The sequence below is a fragment of the Nannospalax galili genome, unplaced genomic scaffold, assembly GCF_000622305.1.
Source record: "Nannospalax galili isolate Female #2095 unplaced genomic scaffold, S.galili_v1.0 scaffold34, whole genome shotgun sequence".
NCBI classification, from domain to species: domain Eukaryota; kingdom Metazoa; phylum Chordata; class Mammalia; order Rodentia; family Spalacidae; genus Nannospalax; species Nannospalax galili.
In genome coordinates, this window is record NW_008338996.1 from 2,119,858 (window position 1) to 2,140,225 (window position 20,368).

Below are 20,368 nucleotides of genomic sequence, written 5' to 3' on the forward strand. Positions count from 1 at the left end.
GGTATCTGATTAGACTAGTGATAGTCGGTTATACTCGGATCCTTAGTACCTGAGTATGGATATAAAGTGATCAGGTAGATTTCACTGATAATGTTTATCACCTCTACTATTTAACATGAAGTACATTTTTATGCTTTCTCCTCAAATATGTCTTTTTTAAAAGTTTGTTGGGGTTTTTTTTTTGTGTGTGTATATCATACAGAAGAACATCCCACACATATATTCATCTGTATACCCACTTCCCAAATGGCACCCTCCCATAGAGGGATCTATTTTACAAAGCAGAGATTCCAAGCATGAGGCAGAGAAGCAGACTGTGGGGGCAGCAGCAGAGCTCTGAAAACGCTTATCTGTTCAAGCATGGAGTGGATTAAGTTGCTTGTGACACAGGAAGTTACTATAGTGTGTAGGTTAGTTCTCTTGCTAGCCTGCTCAGAATATTGGATCAACAAATTAGAAGTCAGATGCTGTCTAGGCTATGAGGTCTAGCCGATAGGTCATACCTGCTGGAATCCAGCGGCACAGAGTCTCAACTCTTGCCTAGCTGATGTGATCTTGGTCTTGTACATAGTGGAGATAGGTAGTCCATTGTTACTTAAGGGTTGAGGTATTACATACAAATTATCCAAGTCAGTGTTTGTTTATGCAGTATCTTAATAACTATCCATTCCTTTAAAAGATTGGTCCCCCCACTTTTAATTTTGACAAATTTTAAACTTATGGAAAAGTTGCAAAATAATGGAACATTCTAGATCCTTAATTTAGATTAACCAATTACTATTCTTCTACCTTTGCATTCTCTTTTTTCCCTCCCTCTGCTCATTGCAGACATCACTACACAGCACCCTAAGCACTTTGGCATGAGTCTCTTTGTTAGGATATTCTACAAAATCAAAATACCACAACATAATATAAAGTTGTTTTTCAATTTTCCTTAATTATTGTGTGTGTGTGTGTGTAAATATAACAATATTTAAACATTGAGAGTCCATTGCATTTACTAAGTACGTCTTTAGCCTCCATTTATTTAGAAGACTTCCCCCACCATTTTCACCTTAGTTTGTCATTAGGAGTTTTGAAGAGATTGGGTTTCTTGTTTTGCGTGATGTCATTTACCTTAATTTTGTCTTATTGACTCCTCTTGATGAGATCTGGGTTAATGATTGTAGATAGGAGTGCTTTAGATGGAGTTGTTTGTTCTCGGTGACGTGGTCCCAGAGGCCCATGATCCCGCTTTGTCCCATCAATGGTGATAACAGATACATATTTTTGGTTAAACTGATATTTGCAAGATTTCTAGATTGCAATGGTACCTTTTGTTTTGTAATTAATAAGACATCTGTGGGAGGATAGCTTGAGTCCAAGTAGTCTGTTTTCCAGTGATCTGTCATTTAGTGTTTTTAGTGTTGATGGTTCTTATCTGAATCATTTATTATAACAAAAGTTATAGAATGATGACTTCTATTGTTCTTTTACACTTATTAATTGGATTTCTTTTCTCAAGGAGAGATCCTTCCCTTCCCTTCCCCTTCTGCTTCCCTTCCATCTAGGCCTATCCTGTCCCCATCCCCAGGTCCCTCCTCTCTTCCCTTTGATTTGGAGTTATCAAGTCTTTCTTTTGTCATTGTTTATGTCCCGTGAATATTCATTTTGATGCTTAATTTGTCCTAAATATGGCTAGTGGAAATGACCTAATTTTTGTGGATTGGTATGCTTGTAGCCAGATAAGCTCTCTCTAGTTTTTAGCACTATAATCTGCCTTGGACACTGTGGGACGTAATACAGGTCTCATCTGTCAGGTACTCTGCCTTTTGTTATTTTTAAAAAATGTTTTCACATTTATTTATTTTATGTGTATGAGTGTTTTGCCTGCATGTATGTAAGTACATCACGTACATCCAATATCTGCAGAAGCAAGGAGAGGGCGTCAGATTCCCCCAGAACTGGAGTTATGGACAGTTGTTAGCCACCATGTAGGTGCTGGGAACCAAACCCAGGTCCTCTGCACAAGCAGCCAGTGTTGTTAACTACTGAGCCATCTCTCCAGCCCCCTTTACTTTAAATAACTGTGCTATGCTTAATTTCCAGCAAATCACTGAACTGAAGAAAGAAAACTTTAACCTGAAGCTCCGCATCTATTTCCTTGAGGAGAGAATGCAGCAGGAGTTCGATGGCCCCACTGAGCACATCTACAAAACTGTGAGTGGCTGCTTCCTGCTGCTGTCCCTTTCGTCTTTGCTCATAGTCTTTTCAAGAAGATAATTGAGAGTTACCGTGACTAGCTGGAGCTGTCATTTAATTTGGATTGATTATGGAGAGCAAAGTTGTACCAGGATGGCCCTCCTTAAACAGAGCTGTGTGATTTTAAGGAATCTTTTAGTCTTTTTTTTTTTTTTTTTTGTCTTTTTGAGACAGGGTCTCCCTGTAGCCCCAGCTGGTCTGGAACTCACTATGTAGACCAGGCTGGCCTTGAACTCACAGAGATTTACCTGCCTCTGCCTCCTGAGTGCTGGGACTAAAGGTGTGTACCACCATGCCCGGACTTCTTTTAATCTTTTTAATCAGAGCTCCGATTCACTGTCTTTGTCTCAGTTGCTTTTTTATAATCATTTATATTTTGAAGTGGGCAGTGGAGTGGTAGAATGGCTTTGAATGGAACGTTAGTATTTCCAACCAGTGGAGTAACTTTGGGCCAGTCACTTTCATGCTCTGGGCCTGCTTCTGCAGTTGAGTGATAGCCCTGTTTCTGGACTTGTTTGGGTGAAAATGAGGTGACAGGTATAAATGTGGAGTGATAGGTGAAAGCTCCAAAAAGCAGCTGGTGCTGGGCAGTTACCATCATTGGCTTAGGAGCACCTCTTTGGCTGCTCAGAGTTAGGCTGGTCAGATATTTCTGTAATTTGACTCTTACATTCCTGTGTGCTTGCTTAGAACTGCCAAGAAAAAAGTCTATTTCCATTTGAAGTCTTAACCTGGAGGCCTTTCTGAAAACAAACCTTGGTTCTGAAAGTTGAAAAAAGAATTTGGCTTTCTTGAGAAGCCGTGAGTAAGAAACACTATTTCTGTGCCCATTTTTTAGCTTTCTTCTGTAGATTAGCCCTTGGCCTGGGAATTATTCTGTCTTTCCTTCTCTGAAGTTTGTACTAGGAAACTTTGCAAGGAGGAAAAAGAACTCTCATCGAGTTTCAGCAGAGGAACTTGAATAGACTTTTCTTGAAGAGTCCTTTCAATAACTGAAAAGCTCCCTTGTTCCCGAAGGCACAGTTTCTTCCTTCCATGTGGGGGTGGAAGACAAAGAGGACATCCCCTTTCTGAGGGAGCAGTGGGTGAGGCAATCAGAATTTCAGGAGCCAGTAGTAAAGTGCAGTGTCTGTGTGGTGGCCATGCCTCTCAGGGCTGTGAGTGGCAAGGAGCAAACTGCTGCCCACTGGCTCAGGTGCTTTTTTGGGCTCTTGCACATTGGTCATCTGAATGTACCTCTCAGACAGCCCCAGGCAGTGGAGAGCATCCTCCTCCTATGGGCAGGAAACTGAAACTCAAGGACAATCAGTAGCTTGCTTGATGTGGAGAGATGAGGCAGGCAACCAGGCTTTGGTGTATGTGTGGAGCCTCCTGTTCTTTTCCACTGTGGATGGCCAGATTACTTGTCCCTCTAAGTATACTTAGTTCTGGTTCGGGTAGTATACTTAGTTCTGGTTCAGAATGCAAAACACACAATATGTATCCTAAGAAGACATTCTGCTCTAACCCCTGGGTCCCCAGATCTAACGTATCAGTGATGCCTTATGCAGAGGAATTTTATGTAAACATGTGCATGTGAATTCCCTTTTTGCATAAGTGCAAACATGTTCTGTTCTACATCTTGTGTTTTCCATTTAGTGATTTCTTGACTATTCTTTCGAATAGTTTAAGAGCTGCTTTATTTTTTTATAGCTTCATAAATAGCCCATTTTATGCTTTGAAGGCATTGTGACTTTTGTTTTGGAAATGACTATCACCATACACATAGGTTTATGACTTAAGATATTGTGCATGAGGAAAGCAGTGTAATGGATGTGCTAGCTAGTCACTTTAAGGCTGGACTGGTGCTTTTGAAACATGTTGTCAGCCTTGGTCAGAGCTGCTGGGGGGACCTGAGGTTTGCAAGGTGTTTCTGAAGTTTTCATAGAGCCACACTTGAAGAGACTGCACTGCTACTCAGGGTCCTGTCCTTTATGCCAAGAACATTTTATTCTATAAAAAAAAAAACGCTCTGCCTCTAGATGCCCCCTTCAGTTCCTGTTGTTTGACAGTGAAGAGAGCAACATGGGCTTTTTAAATTTGCCAGCTTACTTAATCTCCATCCCCCTATCATGCGGACCTTCTGCTTTTCCTTTGACTCTTGCGAGATCTGAAAGGATCCGCCCTACTTTCTCACATCCTGGATAGGTCTTTAAGGACTGCATAGGGTCACACTGCCAGGCTGGTGTGTTCCCATGCAGGCAGAGCCTGGATCTGTCTTGTTGACTCCAGTGTCCTCTCAGTGCTAGGCCTGTCATAGGTGCTTGGTAAGTATCTATGAAGAGGTGAATGAAGGAGTGTCCACTGACTTTCTGTCTCCTCCTGGGAAGGAGCCTGTGCCCTTCAGGTTCCACATACATGATCGGTGGTGGGGGCTATACCCTTGACCTGGGGCTGTTCCTCCCTCTAGGGCTACTCAGCAGGAAGGAAGTATGTCCTCTGGATTGCAAATTTTATGAAAGTGAAATTTTTATTAAAAAAACATGTTTTAAGGAGTAAAATATAAAATTGGCATGAATTATCAAAGTAAGCCGAGAGAATTCAGAGAAATCATGATTTGGTAGCAATCCTACAGGCTGCACGCCGACCCTGTCGCCACAATGCATTCTTGAAGCATCCTGCCTGGGCTACATGTGTGGGTAAGTCAGACACCCGCTGCTGCTCTGCTGCCTCCCACTGGGTGCCATCTGCTGAGCCCAAGGCTGTGTGACTCCCTTTGTTCCAGTCCTTCAAGAGAAAGATGGTTGAAGACGACTATGGCGTCCCTTAGAGACAGCTTGCCCCATGTGGCTGGGGTTTTTTTGTGTGTCCTGAAGTTTTAACTGAAACAAGACGGCTATGATGCGGCCTCCCACTTACCCATTCACAGGTTTTATTTTATCTAATTTTTTAAAGCTGTAACACGTTCTCCATGCTACAACCACATGTGTGATTGTAAACAACTAGAAGTAATTGCCTTAGCATGGGAAAAGCAAACTGTAAATTTACTTGGCGGAGGGCAAACTATTTTTAAATCAGCCTCACTTGTATGACATTTATGCCTCCATATTTGAATGCTCTGCCTGTTAGATGCATGGACCATTTACATAATTGTTCCGAGTCTTAAGAAATCCAGGGCTTTCTTTTGAGACCACCGGTATTTAATAATTTCCCCTTCTCTGTGGCTTGAGGCTAATGAGGGTTTTGAATCTAACATCTGTTCTTACAAGTGGTATAGTCAGGCTAGGTCAGAAGTTTGCCCACTGTCAGTGCTCATGGCTCCTGCTTATACTGTCTCTTCTTTCCTTTTCTTCTCTGGAAGAACATTGAGCTCAAGGTGGAAGTGGAGAGTCTGAAGCGGGAGCTCCATGAGAGAGAGCAGCTGCTTGTCAAAGCCTCGTGAGTACCTGACACCCCTTAAGAGCTTGGCCATGAGGTCCCTCCTGCAGGGTGGGTGTTGGGCTGGGCAGTGAAAAACAGCCAGCGGCTTTTCTAATCCACTTGTTTTCTGACTGGCTTCTGAGGACCCCCAAGGAGATCTTAGTTTTTATTTAATTACATTTCAACTAGTCTTTAAAGTGTAATGTAGTTAGAGAAAAATGAGCAGGACTTAAGGGTATAGCATGATGGATTTTCACCAGACAAACGTGTGTAGAGCCACCATCGTGAGCAGGAAAGGAAACAAGACCAGCTTCTAGAAAGCCCCCTTGCCTTGTGTTCTCAGAACAGTCCCTTTCCCCAGACAGCTGCTCTTCTGACACAGTTGCTTAGTTCTCCTATTTTTGAACTTCATATAAATTCTAGGCCCTTTTTTGTGCCTCTTCTTTCCCCAGAAATGTTTGTGAGATTCTCTTGCTGTTAATTGTGCCAGTATTTCATTCACTCTCATTACTGAACAAGCCTAGGGCATAGGAGGGATCCTGATGGGCCAGGCAGAGAGGCAGAGGGTGGGGCTTCAGTTAGAGTAGCATTTTCTTAAACCTGTTGTTTGTTCTAGGGTCTCTTGTAATATTTTATTTAAAAGAGATTCTAGGCTGGGCGTGGTGGCATACGCCTTTAATCCCAGCAGTTGGGAGGCAGAGGCATGTGGATCTCTGTGAGTTCAAGGCCAGCCTGGTCTACATAGTGAGTTCCAGGTCAGCTTAGGCTACAGGGATATCCTATCTCAAAAAAAAAAAAGAGCTATAGCGGGCTCAGTCCTCAGTGGTAGAGTGCTTGTCTAGCATGAGTGAGGCCCTGGGTTCATTTCTTAGAACTACCACCACTAAAAAAGGTCATGTTGTTGAAAGAACCAATCAACAGTTTGGTATAGGTACAAAGCTAGAGCTCACCATGCCCCTAGTGACTAACTGGGGCTAACAGAGCAGGTGGACCTTTTGATATGAATGGTGTCAACTGTTTTGAAAAAATTCTAATGCTTAAAAATTAGGAAACTAGTGCTTCCATTAATTAACTTACTTATTCAGATATGTATTGAACACCAAGCACAGTTCAGAGAAGACAAGCCGTGGATCCATTGGTTCATCATTCGCTCATTAATTTTTATTATGTAATTAACGGTGCCATATGCAGAGGCTCTGCAGAGACACCGACTTGCTCCCAGAGTTCCCAGAGACTGCTGAGAATGCATCACATTATGAATGAATGGAGTGTCCTGGAGGTGCAGTGGGGAAGTGGGGACACCACAGTGTGCTCGGTTTTGCCCAGGAGAGTAGAATAACCTCTACTTCCAGATACATACTTGTGCTGAAGTGTTGCACTTGCCATGTGACAGACCTCCTGATGGGTATGAAGGCGGAGGAGGGGGGGATTAGTTAGGGTCTGGTGGCAGGAAGCTGGCCTGTTGGCTTAGGGCAGACCAGAGACTTCCAGGCTGGTCTGAGTCTGCTGAACTTGTATGGCTAGTATTTTCTGAATAAGTGAAGGATTAATGACTATGACCAGACCAGCAGGTTTTCATCATTGTTATTTGTCTCTCTTTTTGGAAGTGAATTGGTCTCTGGGCACTGAAGCAAGTCTGCTTTATTAGGCTTGAGATCAGTCTCGGCTAGAATGCGTTTTTAGCTAAGCATGTACAGGTGGGAATCCTAGTTCCCAAAGTCTTGTGCATTCTTCAATATCTCCTAAGGAAGGGGTGTTTTGGGTGCTTGTATACAAGTTTGTATAGTTCCCAAACTGCCCAACTTTGCACAAATTCAAGTCCCTTTGTGATCTGACCAGCCTTATTCACTTATTCAAAAAATATTTATTAGATGGCCATTGTGTGCTGTGCTGGACACCCCTCCTGGTGATAGAGTGATGACCCAGACAAACACATGAGACTTGCATTGTGCTGGGCGTGATGGTGACAAAGTATTTGCGTAATAAATGCACAAGTACAAGTTGGGAGAGGCTCTGTAAAGAGAAATGGGGAACTGTGAGCAGTTATAGCTGTAGGCCTGTGCAGGTGGCATGAGAGGAAATCTCAGCTGTCAGCAGAATTAGGCAAGTGCTTGGATTGAGCCAGGTTGAGGATGAAGGTGTGGCAGGTCTGAGGAACTGGGGGAGAGTAGACTACTAAAGATTTTGGTCTTTGTCCTAAGATCCGATAAGCAAGGGGCACAGTTAAGAGTTTTGATTTTGGAAAGGCCTCTGTGGAGGTTGGGTGGGAAATAGACGGAAGGCTTTTGAGGATGACTACTCAGGAAGACCAGTCAGGAAGACTGACCAGTGGGTGACGTGAGCTGAGTGCTGGCATGGACAAGTAGGCCCCTGTGAAAGATATTTGGGAAGCAAAATCTACAAGCCTTGCTGATGGGTGAGAAGGGAGATGCCAAGGAGATGCCTGTCTGGGGCTAAGGTCATGGGGTCTGAGATGTTCATCCTCTTCAGCTTCCTCTCCAGCAGCTCTGTCCCCAGCGCATTGCAGGAGTTCCACAGATGTTCTTGTTCTCGGTTCTGTAGCTTTGTCTGAGTGGACCTCCTCCCTGCTGAGCCTCTCCCTGCTCAGTGACTCCCCATCTCCTCACCTTTGAAAAGAGATGGGGAATCTCCAGCTTCCTTTAGCTTACCTTGGCCTCTTCACAGACTTCTCTGGCACACGATGACGGTCACACATAGGTAGCTCTTTTCAGTGTCTGAAAACACTTTCACATCCTTGCACATATCATTATCCTCAAATCCTGAGGAATACCCTCATTTTAGACTAAGGGAATTCAGACCTGGGGAAGAGAAGGGCCGTGAGTCTTGACAGATAGCTCAGAGCTTGGGTTAGAGCTCAAGTCCCTGATTCTGTCATTCAATTCTAGTTTCCATGTTTTGTTTTTTCATCTTTCACGTGTTGACATAGGCACGTTATCCCTAAATGCCATCCAGTTTCTACCCTGTAACTGCTGAACGCTTTCTCTTTGCCCCTAATTGCCCAGTACCCAGCAGTGTGTCTGTGGTAGCTGTTGATGGAAAGTCTCATTATTGATGTGAGGCCCTCAGCACTTTTTCAGTATTGAGTTTGGGATGCGGGATGGGTGGGACACAGGATTTGTCACAGGAAAAGCACCTCCTTTTTCCCCCAGGACAACTCTAATTTTAATGGAAAGAATCTAGAGGAAATGTTGAGGGTTAAAAATGATAGCGGGGGAAGTGTTTATGGAAGGTTCTGTCACATTGGGTGGAAGGTTCTGTCACATTGGGTGGAAAGTTGGAGAGAACCATTTACCCCTGAGATAGTCTACCTTACCTGTTATTGTAGCACAGATTCTACAAGAAGAGAAATGGTGGAGGGAGGGAACTACTCTGGTCCTACTCCTGTTCTGTCCCAAGCCCCTGTGCTTGGAACAGGATGGGATGTGTTTTGTTGCCTTTGACCTTTACAACCCTGTGAGGCTGCCAGCATTCCCATTTGAGTGAAGAGAAAGCTGAGACCTGGAGGAGGAGAGAGGACAGCCTGCCTGAGTTGGTGACAGGGCTGGTTCTGGTACAGCTGGAGCCCACTCTGACCTGCTGTGAAGTAAACATCTTTGTTTGCTGGGTTTCCATTGTTCTTTTTACCAGTTACAATAAGGGGACGTTAAAAACAAAAGCAGTCATATTGTTGGGAGTAAATTTTATCTTTGTAGCTTTAAAACACAAACAAAAAATAATAATTCCATTAGCAGAGGAAAATTGCACCATACTGCTGAGTATAAATTTTATTGCTACAGTAACGGTAAAATACAAAGATGATAAATGAAAAGTTAGAACATTTATTATTGCGAATATATTTTATTGGTATAACTAAAACACAAACAAACTGAATAATGCTAGTAGTTGTTAAAAATTGTACTCAGCTTCTTGACAGTGTATGTGACTCAGGCTGTAAAATGCAAGGCTAGATCTATCAGGCTGACGGAGGGAGACCTGGGTGCAGCTGAAGGAAGGAGTGATACAGGTCATTCATTTTATGATTGGTTCCAGAAAGCCCTGGGGCTAGACCATCTGTGAGCACTCAGTTAGAAGAAATTCAGTACCAGAACAATCTGTGTTGAGGCTGGGGGCAGGAACTCAGTTGGCTCTGCAGACATGAGGACCTGAGTTTGGATCTCCAGCACCCACATAAAATCTGGGTGATGTGGCATGCATCTGTAACCCCAGTTCTTGGGCAGGTTGGAGACAGGTGGTCCCAGGGGCTTGCTGGCAAGCCAGTTTAGTAAGCTCCTGGTTCAGTGAGCTTACTAAGCTCCTGTTTGAAAAAAAATAAGGTGTAGGAGCAATAGAAGCCATCACTCAGGGTCAGTGTCTGGTCTCTGGAGGGTAAGTACCACATTTATGCAAATACCCCTGCATACACAGTACATAAAAAGGTAAAGATATGTGTCTATGGCTTGGGAAGGACGGGTCACTCTAGGATTCTTGTGGCCATCAGTAATGTCTCTGGAGGAGTGATGGAAGTGATTGTGAGTCACTGTGAATTAGAGAGTGCTGATCCCAGAAATGAGCTGAGTGAGCAGGGGCTGAGAACACTTAGGGCGGCAATCAGGAAGTGGGTTTGCCTCCGTTCTGGCCAGGGGATGAGCTATTCTGAGCTCAGAGTCTAGCGGAGGGGCAGTGGGAGGCCTCTCAGCAGCACAACAGGGCCTGAGCTGCCTGGGCCTGGCAGGGGCTGCCTGGTGGTGCGGCCTCACGCAGAGTGCTGAGATAGGGCTACGAGGACCCCGTGTGGTAAGCACATTAGTTCTAAGAGGTAATCATCTCATTTTTCACATGAGGAAACTGAGGTGTAGCAACTAATTTACTCAGGCTAGGTAATTTACCCAGAGTCACACTGGGGATGAAATAGAGGGAGAATTTAGAAGCAGATCTGTCCAGCCTCTTTCAGTTTTTCATACTGAATTCCATTAGCATGATATCACGACATGGGCCTTCTGCAGCCCTGCTGGTGAAAGGAAAACCAGATAAAAATAAGGCCTTTATTTGCAGGCGATTTCTGTGGGAGACTTGGACAACCAGCACGGCCCTCTTGATGGCACTGTTCTGGATAAATAGTTCATGTGGTTGGGGTGTGTGAGTGTCTGGTTACCCAGCTTCGAGTTAGAGTAAATTTATATACTCTGAAGTAGGATGAGGGAGGCCAGTGGTGGGGAATTGTTTTTGTTTGTCCTGGTGTTTTTTCTGAGAAGCCACTTTAGGTGGAGCCATTTCCTTGGCTATCCTTTTGGGAAGCTGCAGTCATTTAGAATCCAGTGAGGGCTGAGTCTAAGTGTTACAGCTTTTGTGTCAGTGGACATGGCCCTGTGCCATCTCTAGCCCTGATTGTCGCATAGGGAGAACATTCCAAGGTGCAATGGCAGTGTGCCCTAGTGTTTATGTTAGAGTAACACGAGGTAGGCTACTCGCGCCGTGTCCCCTTCTCAAGGCCTGGGTGGTAGCTGGTGCTTCATCCTTCTCACTGTATGTACAATGCTTTCCCTCTGGCCCACACAAGGTGAATGAAACATGCCGTCCTGTGTCGCAGATCTGGGCTTGTTGCATGCTGTTCTTTTGCCCATGGTTGCCAAGCCACCATTCCTATGCCACTGGTGGAATCACACTGTGTTGGAAGCTCCTTGGAGGGAAATTTGGCAATGGCTATCAAAGTCTTAAAAGTGTGTTTACCCCTTGACCCAGTGGTTCCCTTTCTAGGAGTGTTCTAGGGAATCACTGTGCAGTAGATGGACATGGATGTCTTTATTGGGACATTATTTATCAAATTGACCTGGTGCACTGATGTTTAGTGAATGTTTGCTTTGTACCAAATACCTGTTCTCAAATCTTTATTGGTGTTGTCGGTCAAATGTGTTATATCACAAGTAATTAAATCTTTAAAATATAGGGAACTGGTTTAATAAACTGTATGTTTCATGCAATGACAATATGTAGCCTTTAAGATGATGATACAGATTTATATTTACTGACTCTAAAGGATGTTTTCAGTGTATTAAGTAATCAGGTCCGTTCACTAACATGTAGTAAATGGCTCTATTTTTGTGGAAATGTCTGAAAGGTTGTATATTAAACTGCTGTCTTAGTTGTCCCAAGGGATAAGAATATGGATGGTTACAAAAATTACACATATTAATTTAAACAAAAAGAAACTTAGGTAAGTGGGAGAAATGACTGGCAAGCATCCCTTGTCTCTTTGGGGCTGGTGAGGTCGCCAGCAGGTCACCACTGACCCTTTCCCTCTCTCTGTAGCAAAGCAGTGGCGAGCTTAGCAGAAGGGGGTGGCTCTGAACTTCAGCGCGTGAAAGATGATGCTCAGAGAAAGGTGCAGCAGGTGGAAGACCTCCTGATGAAGAGGATACGTCTTCTGGAAGGGGCAAGTTGTAAAATCTCAAAGGTCTTCTGCTATAGAGGGTTTACTCTGGGGAGGGTACAGAACGGCAGCCATCCTCTTCTTTACTGAATATGTTCTGGGTTCCAGCCCTACTCTAGGCACTTTGCACATGTAACTTATAACCCAGCCCTACTCTAGGCACTTTGCACATGTAACTTATAACCCTTATACTGCTGGCTTTCTCCCATGAGGGCACTGAGATTCAGAGAGAAGTGTTGACTAGCCCAGGTGTGAGCTGAGGCCCACTAAGGGAATGACTGCCTAGTTCTAGGCATTTGGACCCAGATTGCCTGATGCATAGTCGTTGCCTGCCCTCCCACCTCCTGTCCTGTCTCTGGCTACTGTGCAGATACCCTGCCAGAGCTCACCGGACGTCGCTTCTCACATGAGGCCATGAACAGCTTCGTGTGCTGCTGGTCTCAGTCCAGTGTTTGCCAGTGACTAAGACTGGGGGCCGGGATGCTTCCTGGCTAGGAAGCCCTTTCTCCTGGACAGTAAAAAGCTTTCCTCTATTTGAAGCTAGTATTCGCTAGTACAGGTTGAGAATCACTTTTCTGAAATGCTTGGGACCCGAGGTGTTTTGGGTTTTTTAATTGTTATTTTTGTTATGGAACATTTGTGCATACCTAATGTAGTATCTTGGGAGTGGGACCTAAGACTAGACAACAAATTTACTCACATTTCATATATGCCTTATATACATAGTCAAAAGGTCTTTTCATGCAATGGTTTAACATATTTGTGTTTTGATTGCAACCCATCACATGAGGCCAGGTATGGAATTTTCTACGTGTGACATGTTGACACTCAGTCTCAGATGTTGGACCATTTCAGCGTTTAGATTAGGCATACCCAACATATATTAATATTAATATCAATAATTATTATTCTTATAAACAGGATCTGGCTGAGTAGCCCATGCCAACCTCAAACTTGGAATCCTCTTGCTTCAGAATTACAACTGAGCACCACCACATCCAGCTTAATCACGACACTTGTAAAGGCTGTCACCTATTGACTCAGTCTCCTTGTTTCTCTCATGAGTGCTTCCCAGTGCTTTGGGGCCAGTCTCTACTCTGTTGATACCTGCATTTATCCCCTTGAGTGAAACATTTCCTTTCCCTGTGTGAGGTGAGCACACAAGCACCAGCCTGCAGCAGTAGTTCAAGTAACAAGAACACATACCAGGCTAGTGAGAGCTCCCCACCCACTAAGTTGTCCTTTCAAGAAACCCCTGTGGTAACTCCCCTGCCCCACCTTTTCTTTCTTGGTCTTCCTTTTTTAAACAGGCTAAGTCACTTGCTCAAGGGCACACAGGTGGTAGATGTCAGGTGCTGCACTCTAGGCTGAGATCTTGCACTGTCTCAGTCCATAACACTTTAGGGTTAGGTGAGGATCAAATATGATATAAGGAAAGCTGCTTGCTCAGAGCCTGGCATTTAGTAGGCACTCAGCAAATAATGGGCTTTGTTGTTTGCTGTCTAAGAAAATGGGAAGTGCTTTTCCCTGGCTTGTTTTGAGATTGGCAGGCAAGACTCCAGGGAAGACAGTGTTAGTAGGTGCTGGGATGGGAAAGGGCAGGAGAAGAGAAGTCAGCTGATTTTGAGCTTCTTGGGGTGACAGGTGTAGACAGAGACTCATAGCAGCTCTTGGCTGGGAAGGTAGCTATCCTGTTTTATAGATTAAAAACCTGGGGCTTGGAGATTAAGTGACTAATCCATAGTCAGATAGCACATACATAGGAGAGTTGAATTTTGAACCCAGTTCTCTTTGACTTTTATCTTGTGATGTGATTTGAGGCTGTTGGTCTGTGTAGTTGGAGACTCAAGCCTACTCCAGGTCACTTAGGTGAGCCCTGGGGTCTTTTGTCCTAACACAGACAAGACCTGCATGATTTAGATAATTTCCTAGTGGCTTCTCCAAGCCCCCAGGAAAAGTGTAGAATTTTTCACCACCTAAATCACCTTGGAGATATAGAAATGCATTTTAGAATTGTGTAGTCATTATCTTAAAAAGAAATAGTGAGGGGCTGTGGAGTGTGGGATGAATTTGCATGGAGATTACAGTGACTCTAAGTTACGGGTGCTTAGGACTGAGAGGAGCATTTCTCCTTGTTCTCGGTAAAACTGTAAATACTGATCTGATTTTTCAAAACCAAAAGTACAGTTCTTGTAGAGTTGAGTCTTTTCCATTGGAAATGCCTATTACTCTTCCGATACAAGAGGGAAAAATGGCTGGCAAATGTATTTATTACTGATTCTTTCCATGTATAGTACAATTCAGGGAGGGGAAATGTGCTGGAGAAAAAGTCATAAATATTTATATTTTAATCCAATTTCCTTTCAAAATGTTCCCAATTGTATTGAAAAATTGCATCAAATGCATTTAATTTAACTCTAGGATGTGAAAGCCGCCCAAGCAGAACTGGAAAAGGCCTTTGCAGGGACAGAAACCGAGAAGGCTCTTCGGCTGAGCTTGGAAAGCAAGCTCTCAGCGATGAGGAAGATGCACCAGGGGGACCTGGGAATGGCTGTGGCCCTGGAAGAGAAGGACAGGTCTGTATGTGATCCCCTGACACCTAGCACCTCATTATACAACCTGGACAAGCACCTCCCTCTCCTGCCTCCTGCCTCCTGCCTCCCTGCTCTTGTTGTTCCTGTCAGGATTCAGTGACTTACTGGAATGTAGCCAGTACAGCCAGATAGATAGAAAGCTGGGGAGCAGAGTGGGGTGGACAGAAGGAACAGAACAGTGACAGGGCAGAGACAGTCAGTGGACAAGTTTGTGTTGAGAAGGGCTACTTAGATCCTAACTCTAGCATTTAGTTTTGGCTGTAAGCTTCCTGGTAGCCAAAGTTGAAAAGGAAAAATCAAAGCCGTGAACCCAAGATTCACATTATCATGAGGTAAAACATGCCATGGATTCAGAAGCCCAGTTTTGGTTGGCATTATCCTAGGGTAATTTTTCGTGTGGTTCTTTCCAAAGGGAACAGTAAGTGGTAATGTCCCCATTGTAAATACTAGTGAATTTTGAGTGACTTGTTTCTATCATGTTTTTAATGCTGACTGGAGGCCGAAGTCAAACAGTGCAGTGGTCCAAAGAAGAGCAGTGAAGACCAAATACAGAGTTCTCCAGTGGTCCAGAACAAAATGTATCCTGCTGGGTTCAGAGAACTGGATGGACAAGAGTGCCACTGGGCCACCTTTAAGGAAACAGTTGACAAAGATGTTAGGAGAGAAGTTGAGATTTTTATGCTTACATTTTGATTTTCTTACCCTTTTTGTGGGCAGTGGAGTTAGCCTAGCTGAGACAACCACTGACTGAGATGGCCTTTCCACCGAAGAGCCAGGCTTGCTTGGGATTGGTCAGCATGTCTCCCTGAGGACTGCTGGGGTTCCTTCCCTTGGTCACTCAGTGCCCTGTGACGTGGTAGCTCCCCCATGTTGCTTAGTTCTTTTTTTTTTTTTTGAGATAGGATCTGAGGTAGCCCAGGCTGGCACAGACTCACTGTGTAGCAGAGGCTGGCCTTGAACTCCTGCTCCTCCTGCCTCTGCTTCCCAAATGCTGAGGTTCCAGGAGTGTCATCATGCCCAGCTGTTCAGGCTCTCATGGCCTAATGCTCATTGCTTTTACTTCTGACTCAGTGTCACCTTTTGGTATTTAGGTCTGCTTTTGTGTTTCCTGTAATGGGTTGGGAAATCAGCTGTGCAAACCTTTGGGATTCTCTATGAGAGAACAGTGAATCAGTGTTGAGGGAGAGCCCAGGGTCTCCATCTTTAAGCATCCTAGCTTCATGTTTTTCAAGCTTAGTTTTGTTCTGGAAATTGGCAGCATTGTACTTAGGAAACTGAGCTCTCCAAACTTCAGAGAATGGTTTTTATCTCAGTTTATCACTTTGAGACCTGGTATTCTTTTTGACTACATTGCCAGGAAGAGGTCTCTTCCTGGATAACACCGAGAGTCACCATACTGTAAGAAGTTCCACACAGATTGTGACTGTGCTCTCTCTCTCTCTCTCTCTCTCTCTCTCTCTCTCTCTCTCTCCTCTCTCTCTTTCTCTTTCTCGACAGTGAAGCCTTTAGAGGGCTAATGGACCTGTCTTCCTGGGAGAATTATACTGGGGAAATTGTAAGCTTCAGAAGTTAAGTCAAGGGTAGGGGCCCAGGAAATAGTTTAGCTTAAAGTAGAATATATAGTTAATATATAGTTGACCACAGGAAGGACATAGTGATCTTGGCACCTGTGAGGGGGATGAAAGAAAAAGGGGTTTGCAAGAAGTCCTGGGACAGAGCCCTGCAAGGGTCCTGGCATGTCTGGTATTAATTCATTGGTTCTATTGGATCATTGTGTCCTTAATTCAGCAAATATCTCTTGTGCATTTTTTGTTCCACACAGCAGTGATTACAGTAGAAGAGGGGATGATACAGACTGAGACCCTCTCTTTAATTCTCTGAACTGAAGCTTATCAAGGTGGAAAGTGGAAGATGTGGATGGCAGGAACAGAAAAGATAGGGGCTAATGGAACCATAATATTTACCAAGTTCACTGTAAAGGGGCTAGGAGAGGCTTCCCGATGGAGCAGGTGTCCCCTGATCTGTAAGAGCTAAGTTCTAGGACTCTCAGTGGATGCCTGACACCTGATTGTCTCCAGCTTTCACTTGGCTGTGTACTTCATTTTGCCCCCATAATACTTACATGCTGTGATAAGGTTTGACAAATTACATAACAAGAGATTAATAATAATACTTGAACTAAAGCAGACAATTATGACAATACATTTAGTAAAAGTATGTGGATGTGGTTTCTTTCTCCAAGTGTGCTCACCCTTTATCTGCTGATGGGAGATGATGTGTGGTTTGAAACGAGGTGCACAACATGGGCATCATGCTGTACTGTAAGGGCTACTGATCATGAGCATCATAAAACAGTCATTCTGATAGCCTTGGTGACTAAGTGACTAATGGGTGGGTAGCATATACAGTGTGGATACACAAGGCAGAAGATGATTCATGTGTCAGGTGGGATGGAGCTGGAAAATATGAGATTTCATTTTGCTTATCAGGATGGCATGCCATCTAGAATTGAGTAATTATTTATATTTCTAATTTTCCATTGTTTTGGAAGGATGTTGACTGCTGTCAACATATCTTAGCAGATAACTGAACTCAGAGCAAAGAAAACCATGAATAAGGATGCACTGGTTTGACAAAGACAGGGACCTAAGGGTGTTCTAGGAGTTGGGAACTGTGTGTGTGAAAGTCCTGAGGCAAAAGGGAGGGACTCACAGTAGTACCTGAGAGCTGTATGTGGAAAGGAATAAGGAAGAGGGGGAGGAGAGGAAGACTGGGAGGTCACCTGGGTGTTGTGGAGGAATCTGCATTTTATCTCAAGAGTATGGGAGAAGCCTTTTAAGAGTTGGGGTGGTCGGGCGTGGTGGGGCATGCCTTTAATCTGAGTACTCCGGAAGGCAGAGGCAGGAGGATCTCTGTGAGTTCAAGGCCAGCCTGGTCTACATAGTGAGTTCCAGGACAGCTGGGGCTACAGGGAGACCTTGTCTCAAAAAGACCAAAAACAAAACAAAACAAAACAAACAAACAAAAAAACCAACCAACCAAACGAAAAAAAAACAAAAAACAAAAAACAAGAGTTGGGGTAAAGCTTGGGGAATGACAGATGAAATTTAAATTTAAAGCAATCCCTCTGCCTGCCTTGGGGATGGATTGTCGTAACACTGATGTAGAAACCTAGACAGGAAGTGATGGTGATGAAGACTGAAGGCCAGGAGTGGGAATGGAAGCAAACACACGATCCTGTGGGCACAGTAGTCTGGAAGGGCTCAGCAGCTCCAGGGAGCTGCAGTGCTGCTGCTCTCAGCTTCGAGAATGAGCAGCCAGCAGCGGTGGTGCCTTGGCTGAGTCTGGAAGATCGGGAGGAAAGGGTGTCGAGGCAAGAGGGAAAGTGATGCTTTCAGTCAGGCCAGGGGTGGGGGGAATCTGTGAGCATCTTGACTGTCGGATGGCGGGTGTAGTAGGTATCTAGACTAGGACTGGAATTGTAGGAAGAGAAAATTCATGCCTTTAGCAGCTGCTGAGCATGCCTAGGGCATGCACGCAGGGACTCAGAGACAAAGGTAGTGCTGCTTCTGTGGCCTTCACCTTGTGAGAGTGGACAGATACATCCCAGTGTGTGCTGTGCAGAAGTGAATTTGTGGCTCTGTCCTTGAGCATGGGACTTCACTAGGCGGGATCCTGGCGGTTGCCTCTGCAGAGGGGGTGGTTTGTGCAAAGTAACAGAGCCTGCATAATTCGTGAATGAAGTCCGCACATGTGAATTATCTGTGTGTGCTGCATGAACTTGGTTTCCTGTCTGTTTTGGAAGAGGGCATTTGGGAGGGTATGCATAGACTGGTCTAGGTGGTGGGTTCTCCATAGATGTGGGTGAGCAGGTTGGGGTCTTGCTGAAGGCTGTACCTCCCTGGGTGTGTGCACAGGCCTAGCTAGAGAGGCGTAGAAACTTGTTTTGTCAGGTCTACAAATGTTTCAGTCTTAGAGATGGCAGTATCCAGCTGCATTCCCAGAGACCAGCAGCCAGCTGCCACTTAGATTTCTTCTTAGGGCGTTGCCATCTGGTAAATCTCTAGGCACTAAAGGCCATCATTCTGGTCCTTTAGCTTATGCTTAAGTCAACATCAGAGGTTGGCCTAGCACTGCAGCAGGAGCTGTCAGTTATGTTCAGGTGATGAGGATCTGCCACACAGAGTGACCTGCTGTTGAGCAGGGTGAGCTGCTGACCCTCACTTGGATGGGTAGTCCCTCACTTGGATAGTATTCCCTCTTTCTTGTGGAAGCTCATTCACTTGGGTGGATCCTCCATCACTTGGGGTCGGGGGTGCTCCCAGTGTCTTCTGGGTTCCCGCCACCTTCTTCAAAGATGTATTTCTGTTGTTTATTTCCTTCATTCTGGCCTTTGATCTGCTCTGTTTTTTGAAGGCAGTCATGTTGGGGAGTCTTGCAGGTTGACTCTGGCCAATAGAATATTTTTTGTTTGGGCTAAACAATATTTTTAAAATTTTGAGTTAGTTGCTAGCATTTAAAACGTTGAATTTTATGTGAGAGTCTGAATTCCATCTCCTCTTGAAAACCTGAAGATGCAGCACTGTGGGTGCCATCTTGGTGGATCAGGCAAGCTGCTCCCTGCTGATGGGCTGGGGCTTTGGTGGGCCTTAGTTACCCTGCTCTGGCTCACCCCTCTTTCCATTTTATGAGTGCATTTGGTGACTTTGAGCCTTGTATTTGATTGTTGAAGATTTTTGAGCTGAGCCTCTAGAGGGCAGTATTGCACCTCCCTCCAAGTTTCTGGGGCACCACACAGGTCCCACTGGTACCATCCTGCTAGGCTTTTGATTCCTGCTAGGCATCAGATTCCTGCTAGGCATCAGATTCCTGCTAGGCATCAGATTCCTGCTAGGCATCAGATTCCTGCTAGGCATCAGATTCCTGCTAGGCATCAGATTCCTGCTAGGCATCAGATTCCTGCTAGGCATCAGATTCCTGCTAGGCATCAGATTCCTGCTAGGCATCAGATTCCTGCTAGGCATCAGATTCCTGCTAGGCATCTCTGTTGCTTGTATCACCCTCTGGACTTTGCCAAGGAAGCCCTGAGCTTCATGAGGGCAGCTCTCCCAGACCTCCAGCCTCTGATGAAACTGAATTACTTTCTAGGCTTAGCTACAGAAGGGCTCTTTGGAGAGTCTTCTGACAAAATGCTCAGTAGGTAAAGTGCCTGCCACATAAGCATGAAGACCTAAGTTCCTATTACCAACACCCATGTAAAAGCTGGATATAGTAGTGCACATCCCCTACGCTGGAAGGCAAAGAGAAGTGGGTCCTTGGGGCCTGCTGTTCCTGGCCACTCCAGCTAATGCACGAACTTCAGGTTCAGTGAGAGATCATGTCTCTAGGAGTAAGGTGGAGAAGCCAATGAGGAAGACATCTGGACATCAAGCTCTGATCTCATCTCACACCTGCATGGGTGAATACACACGTGTACAGACACACACACACGGGTGAGCACACATGTGTACACACGCATGCAGTGGCTGAGCACATGTGTACACACACACACTTGTATACATACACATACACAGGTGAGCACACATTTGTACATGCACACACACAAACAGGTAATAAGTATAGTAACTGTCCTTTGCTGAGTTCAGCTGTATACCAGAGGGTGTATTATATAGAGTTGTTTTAAGTAGCTCATCTCCAATCTGTGTGA

At 44.7% G+C, this 20,368-nt stretch overlaps 1 protein-coding gene across 7 annotated transcripts in view; it reads left to right on the top strand.

The window, feature by feature from the left end:
- Cdk5rap2 (CDK5 regulatory subunit associated protein 2) overlaps window positions 1–20,368 on the top strand; it is a 209,865-nt gene that overhangs the window by 27,707 nt on the left and 161,790 nt on the right. For 6 of the 7 annotated variants that reach the window (XM_029563710.1, XM_029563713.1, XM_029563711.1 and 3 more), the window contains exons 4-7: window positions 2,089–2,199; window positions 5,582–5,658; window positions 11,947–12,070; window positions 14,489–14,643. In XM_029563710.1, coding sequence (XP_029419570.1) covers window positions 2,089–2,199; window positions 5,582–5,658; window positions 11,947–12,070; window positions 14,489–14,643 — 467 coding nt within the window. Of the gene's footprint in view, window positions 1–2,088; window positions 2,200–5,581; window positions 5,659–10,309; window positions 10,435–11,946; window positions 12,071–14,488; window positions 14,644–20,368 lie in introns of those variants that run through there. The other variant, XM_029563715.1, reaches the window with a different exon arrangement.